The sequence below is a fragment of the Gekko japonicus genome, unplaced genomic scaffold, assembly GCF_001447785.1.
Source record: "Gekko japonicus isolate JY-2015 unplaced genomic scaffold, Gekko_japonicus_V1.1 scaffold84, whole genome shotgun sequence".
In the NCBI taxonomy this organism is placed as follows: Eukaryota; Metazoa; Chordata; class Lepidosauria; order Squamata; family Gekkonidae; genus Gekko; species Gekko japonicus.
This window is the reverse complement of record NW_015159712.1, coordinates 335,607-343,002: the sequence shown is the minus strand read 5'-3', so window position 1 is coordinate 343,002 and position 7,396 is coordinate 335,607. Positions and strand designations below refer to the sequence as shown.

General features: G+C 44.5%; 1 protein-coding gene across 1 annotated transcript in view; it reads left to right on the top strand.

Moving 5' to 3' along the window:
- The first annotated feature begins 3,245 nt into the window (after positions 1-3,245).
- The window catches only part of F2 (coagulation factor II, thrombin), a 27,102-nt gene continuing 22,951 nt past the window's right edge, over positions 3,246-7,396 (top strand). Inside the window, exon 1 of the mRNA XM_015407012.1 lies at positions 3,246-3,254. Coding sequence (XP_015262498.1) covers positions 3,246-3,254 — 9 coding nt within the window. The remainder of the gene's footprint in view (positions 3,255-7,396) is intronic.

Here is a 7,396-nt window from a genome sequence, read left to right as displayed (position 1 = left end):
CATTTTACACAGGATTTATTTTATTTAGGATGCTTACAAAAGAAGCTCTTAAGATCATGGCTTGAGACAGCCCCCCGCCTCGCCACCTTTGTTTCTTATATCCTGTTTGATGAAGAGTTCTGGATAACTTGGAAGTTTGTACACTATTTTGTGTTATTTTGGTTGGTCCTAGCAAAAAAAAGTATTGTATGGCCTTGGTTTGAGGATTTTGTTTTGGTTCAGTTTCACTGTGTGCTTAAAAAGTGGCCACAAACTCAAATTGGAAGTAGTATGAAGTAAAAATTAAACTAAGTCTATTCTAAATTTGTTAGGATATGGGCTCCAGTTCTTGAGTACATGGTAACAAACGATATTCTTCCATTGAAGCAAATTTATCACAAATGGTTAAATTTATAAGTCAGTTCCAATGCATAAGGTCATAATCCACAATGTAAGAACATCAACTTCAAAAAATAGACATTTTATAGCCATATACCCATTCAATTATTTAATATAAGTGTGACATTTGATGTTATATAGGTCACGATTAGTTATAAGTTATTTCCATTAATGTATCTTATAGAATCAACAGCTTAATGTGTTTCTTTGCACTATGTAAACTCCTGGAGAAAACCAATAAAAATAATAATTTAAAAAGGAGGCAGCGCGCTCGTCTGATTTCACTCTTGTCTGGCAGGTAGGTTCCAGAAGCTGGTGCTGGGGTACTTCTCTACCTGTGGTCCTCGGGCAATGGAATACTATGGGAATGTATTTTGTCTTCTGTGCTGTTCAACATCAGTGTGAACCTTCTGGGAGTCTCAGAGGTTTGAAATGAGGAGTGATCAATGTGCTGATGGCATGCAGTTCTTTTTCATGTAGAAGTGGCAGCAAAACTACTAAATAGTTGCCTAGAGTTGGTAACTAGCTGAATGATGGCAGCTAAACTGAACCTAATCAATACAAAACTAGCTGAAGCTCAATCAAGGAGGCACTTCCTAATCATTTGGAGTAGATTTGTACTCTGTTTTAATGATCAAGTTTTTAGTGTTCCCAGCTTTCAGGAGGGACCTGGAGATCTCCCAGAATTACAACTGATCTCCAGGTGACAGATTAGTTCACCTGGAGGAAATGGCTGCTTTGGAGCGTGGAATCTATGGCATTATATCCCACTTTTCTAACCCAGAGTTGGCAGCCCCAAGTTTAGTAGGTCCTATTAGATCTGGCCTTTACTACAGCTGTTCAGGAGCCATCCATAGCCCAAAGTGCTTTCCATTAGTTTAGGCTGGTGCACCAGCAATAGCTTCTCCTGGACTAAGCATAGTTATCCATGCTCTGCTAACATTTAGTTTAGATAATTACGATGCACTGTATATGGGGCTGTTTTTACAGACTATTTGGAAACTTCATGTGGTCCAAAGTATGGTAGTCAGTTTAACAGGGATTCCCTGGTCACAGTCTATTCCATCAGGGCTGAAAGATCTTCACTGGCTTCCAGTTTGTTTTCCAGATACAATTCAAAGTTCAAAGCAAGCTTGGGAATAGGGTACCAGAAGGACTGCCTCTTCCCATCTGAATCTGCCAGTCCTCGGGTCTGCTCCAGAGGCTGTCCTCTGGTGCCACCACCTTCCTAGGTTAAACAAAGGCCAACTGAGAATGGAACTTTTTCTCTGAGGTATCCTGTTCTTGACCCTCCTCATAGATTATCTTCTAGTCAGCAGGTTAAGCCACCTTTATTTTCCCGTGATTTTAGAAGATTCATTTTGGTGCCTCTACTTGGCTTCTTTCTTTAAATGTTGTATTATTTTTGCTTTTCCTGTAGTAGTGATAAGCCACTTTAGAGAGTTTTAGGACAAGAGTAGGATATAAATATTTTTAGATAATAACTTTCCAGTGATATAATCGAAATGCTGACCCTATACCCTCCAAGCTGGGTTTTGTTTTTTTGACACACACAATCAGACATCAGCCTCACATGACATCTGTTGCTGAACTGTACTTTTAGGTTGCAAGTAGAGGGGTCAAATGTGAAAAAATAAATAAAACTGCCCCTGAGTTTTGAATGCACTGGGAGTTGTTATTCTTTGGAGGGCTCAGTTTGATGCAAAACTCATACAGCTTTTATAGTCCTTGAAGATAAATGTGGCAGCTGGTCACATGCTTACTGATGTGAATTGCACATGAATGAAGTAGGCCTTTGACCTCAAATCCACTTGTAATATTGTCCAGTCTGCTTTCCCTAGTGCCTCAGGATAGTTTTTCCTTGATTCTCTTTTATGTTTGTAATTGAACCTCCATTGCACTTAAAATTCCCTTGATAAGAGATTCTGGATGTACTTGGTTGGGTTTGTTAAATCTGCACTGTGTGGATTGTTTTACACCTTGCTAACCTGGTACAGTGTTGCCATTTGTCCTAGGAAATTTGAATTTACCACTAAACGGAATATCCAATATTTACATTGTAATGCTTCACAATATTTTTCAGTCATTAGGAATCCTGTGACAATGGGTCGTTTGTTTCTCAGCAGCTGGGGAACTGAAAGTAAGAGAGAGGGACTTGTCCAAAGCCATCCTGTAGGTTTGTGATTGAATAGTATGATCTCAAGTCAACATATTTGTATTATTTTATTACATTTTTATCTTGCTCTTCCTCCAAAGAGCTTAGGGTTGTGTGCATGGTCCTCCTTATCTTACCCTCGCAACACGCTAGTAAAGCAGAAGAGCTAGATTCAAGTCCAGAATCACCTTGGAGACCAGTATGATTTCCGGGGTACAAGCTTTCAAGAGTGAGAGCTGCCCTCATCAGCTTTGACTCTCAAAAGCCTCCCAAATCATCTTGGTCTCTAAAGTGCTACTGGACTTGAATCTAGCTCTTCTACTGAAGACCAACACAGCTACCCTCACTAAACTAGTCAAGCTTAATTAAAGCGCAAGATCATCCAAGCTTCATGTCAGAGTGGGGATCTCAACCTGGATCTCCTGTCCTAATCTAACACTCTTACCATTACACCACACTGACTCACAGCGAAGTCCATCTGCAGTGATTTTCTGCTGACAGAAAACACATTTAGATGGGGTGCTGGGTGAGTAGTTTGGGTATCTGGATGGTGGCCAAAGATGACCATCTACCACATGATGGTTTCTTGTACATACCTTGTGGGCCAGTAGCAATATTTTACAAATCTTTTGTATTGTCTCTGCTACCCCACGTTGGCACCCCATTTGAAAATGGCCATTGACACACACTGCTGATGTCCCATGTGTCGTGCATGCCTGTGGTGAGTTTGCAAGCAGTTACTGTGTTGTAAGCCATTGATTATGGCAGTAGGATTTTGAGTAGCAATCTCAAGTGGCTGGTGTGAAGTTGTATTTTTCCTGTTCCGGGAATCTCCTCTAAATCATGGGCGGATCAAATATTGACACAGCTGTACAGTGACCTCACTGAAATCGGAGCCCAGAATGCCTGTGCATGAGACAAAACATCTGTCCATTGTCACACAGCCATGGTGTCAGGCACGTCTCTGGTTCTTACTGAGCCAATTTACAACCAAGTCTTTCTTATATGCTAGTCTTGAGCAGTTGTTCAGATTTGGCTGTGGATTTGCTGATCCTTTGTGTTTTAATTTTACTCTTCTGTGTGTTAAGTCTGAACTCTGAGTAGGTAAACTAAATAATCAGTTGACAAAATTAAAACAGATTAAAATATGCATCATTGCAGTCTGGTTGCTATATTGCTGGCCACCATGAGTGCAAGGCGATAAAGTCAGGATAGAAATATTTAAAATAAATAAATGCTACTAATGAGAGGATAACTGCACAAAAGGTTTGTAAACAGTGTTCTCAGATCTCTATAGGATGCTCTTAAAAAAAAAAAAAAGGCAACAAGGGCCGAGAAGGGATAACAGTTACTACGGGTGTCTGTGTGTCAGTTTATGCTGTCAGAAGAACATTCACATGCTCTAACCACAAACTATCCCTTACTTACACAAGGAATGCTAGTAACCAGTATAAATTCTGTAAGATTTGAGCATGTCAGCTTTGAATGCTGCTGCTGAATGCAGCTCACTCCCTAATTTCCAGTCTGCTTGTGTCCATGTAAGTACAGCATGAATATCTAATTCCTCTCATAGGAAGAGTTCCTTGAGCACAAGACAGTCCACATCACTGTAGCCCTGGAACTGAAGGACAAAATCAATTGGATTACATGTTTGTGAAGGCAATGGAGAGGGCTGCAAGGAATAATGTCCTTCTACAACATTTTCTAGCCTCTGTCTTCTTAGTAACCCCTTCGTTGGGACATTTCCTTCTCTTAGGATAGTTTTCAGTGCTGTTTGTGGCTACTACACGTGCAGAACCACAGGAAGGATGTAAGAACTGCCTTATACTGAGTCACAGCAATGATTTATGCACTGTCTTGAAGCAGCTCAGGCAAAGTTCTTTCCCAGACTTCTATCTTTTTTCCCCCTCTTTTACTGGTCAGTTGTTGGACTGGCCAAGTTTGTCCAGTGAGCTTTGTGGCTGAACAAGTATTTTAACCCAAGTCTCATTGATCAAAGTCCAACAACTTCTCTACCATATCTGTCCACTCATCCGTACACCCTCCTCCCCATCCTTTTTAATTTTGAATGCATAATACTAATCCCTTGCCTAGCAATAATATATAGATGTATTTACCCCACATTTCTTCTACGATCCTTGTGGCCATTGAGGGTGGAGTGGAGAATTGCAGTGTGGTCGTGGTGGCAGTGGCGGTGGAGGTGGCGGTGATGATGTGTTTCTGCTCTGGTGCAGCTTTGCAGCTGTTGCAAAATGGTGAGTCTGCAGAAACAGACTTGCTTTTCATTTCAACACATCTGTTGCAAAGATCTGAAGGAAACCCAGAGTAGGCCTCTAAATCAAGCTGGGTATCTCCCCCCCCCATATCTTTTGGATGAGTGTTAATGAACAGTTAATAATTTATACACAGATACAACTGTTTTTTTATCTGTGCCCACAAAACAATACATGGAACTTAATGCGGTAAATGCTGTTGTATTTTATGGCCAGAAACAAGTTCATTTGGCAGAGGGAGGCTATTCAGTGACATACCAAAGGCAGTTGTAACATATGCTCTGGATTTCTATCTATGGCTGCGGTCACACGGAACAGAAGCCACACAAGTGAGACGGAAAACAGGTGGAGTTTCTGGGCGCGATCTCACCAGCACATCTGGGAAGCGTAGCACTCCCGTGGCACAACCGAGGCTTCCAGCCGAAACTGCGTGGCAAAAAACTAGTCCCTCGGAGGTACTAGTTTCCGGAAACTGCAGGGCAAGGGCGGGCGTCTGATCGCGTTTCCGGTGGCATCCGGCGCCCGCCCATGTCCCCTTGCAAATAAGGTGGGGTTTTTTTGTCCAAGTCTCTGTGGATGCGCACACGCACCCAATGGAGCATGCGCATTTGTCATGTACACACAAAAACAAAACAGTTTGCCGCGGCGTGCACTTCTTCGTTGCGCGCCGGCTTGTCCTGTGATCAGCACCTCTCCCTTGCCATGGAACCTCCACGGTACCTCCACAGGACCTCCATGGGAGGTCTGATCGCTTAACTGCGCAGTAGTTTGCCCCAGGGCAAACAGCCATGCTTCTCCCCCGCAGTTTCCTGCCCGTGTGACCGGGGCCATAGTTACTCATCAAGCTGTTATTTTTATGCTCTGTTTAGGTAGTTGCAGCTGCTCTCAGACCCATCACACAAATATAACTGGCTCAATCAAACCCGTGACTGGGAGTGTCTCAAGGATCTCTCTCTCTCTCTCTCTCTCTCTCTCTCTGCTGTTTTTTGTATACTGTGCATATTAATCCCTTTTCTTCAAACCCTTGTTCTCAGTTGGAGGAAGGCACATTGTAATAGCTGTTTATACAAGTGGCCAAACAGGAACATCCCAGATTTTCTAATGCTAATATTTACTTACTTACGATAGAGATAGCAAACATTGGCTAGAACATCAGTGGAGAAGGAAGAAAGAAAAGAGCAGGGGAGAGAGTTTTGGGATCTGTAGTTCTCCAGAGGCCTACATATACTATTACTATTAGAAGTGGGAAAGCAAAAGATAATCTGTGGGCTAATGTTGAGTCTCCAGTGTTTTACAGTCCAAATGAAGATGGGTAGCCGTGTCAGTCTGTAGCAGTAGAACATAGTCCAAATGACAAATTAAGAGGCACTAATTTTTTAGACAAAAATGGCTAACTCAGGTGAGGGAAAACAGACAGGGAGGGGAAAACAAACTTGACCCGATACCTGGAATCAAGAACCACAAGGGTAAGAAAGAAGCCTGATAAAGGGCCAGTATTAAAAACCTAGTGTAAACTTATTATATACAAAAATATATGTATTTATTAGAAAGACAGTTAAAACCATATAAGGGCCCAATTAAAGCCACGTTGCAAAGTGCAAGTGACCTTGGGTCATTTATATGTTTTTAATTGTCTTTCTACTAAGTGCATGTATTTTTGTTCTGGCCAGAACTTGGACAACAGGACATGGGTCGTGAGGCCTTTGGAGAGAAATTGTGGGCCACAAGAAGCACACACGGTGAGGAATGGTATCCGGGTCTCCCCTTACCTTTGAGAAGTGGGCCGCCAGGCCAAGAACTCCCGCAGCCAGGCAGGAGAGAAGCCAGCGAACTCCAGCCAGGTCTGCCTCTTTGGAGCGCCCCAAGCCCCGCCCCCAACCCTCTCGCTCCCCAGCTCAGGCACTGAAAGGGCCCCCCTCGGGCCCTTGGACGGACTCGACCAGAGAGGACAGGACGGGGCGGGACGGGACGGGACGGGGGGGGGCGTCTGCTGACAGCACGCCTGGACTCCTCCGGAGGGCGATGCGCGGCACAGCCGCTGGGACATCCTTTGCTGGGTGGGGGGAATCCCCGGCCGAGGGGACGCGGGGGCAGAAGAACTCTTAAAGGGACCATTCCAGTGCCTCTGCTCAGTGGGGAGAAAAGCCTCGAGCCTGATCTCCACAGCGGGTCGAGAATGGGACCGCTGGCCAGAAGGCTTGAAAGGCCGACTTCCAAAGACTGCGGGGGGAGGGGGGGAACCCTGGAGCTGATCGCCCAGCGGCAAAGCTGGAAAATCAGGCGCGAGAGGCGTCCTACACACACACACACAAAACCCTGGATGGCTTCCTCAACGTCAGAACGGCCACAGCAAGCCGGAGGAGGAGTAGACAGGCCTCAGTCCGAGCCTGTCATTCCAGTCCCAGAAGACTCCTGCTACCCCCAGGGGCTGTCATTCCTCTATGGGGCCTGTCATTCCAGTCCCAGAAGACTCCCGCTACCCCAAGAGGCTGTCATTCCACTGTGTGGCCTTTCATTCCAGTCCTAGAAGACTCCTGCTACCCCCAGGGGCTGTCATTCCACTGCGGGGCCTGTCATTCCAGTCCCAGAG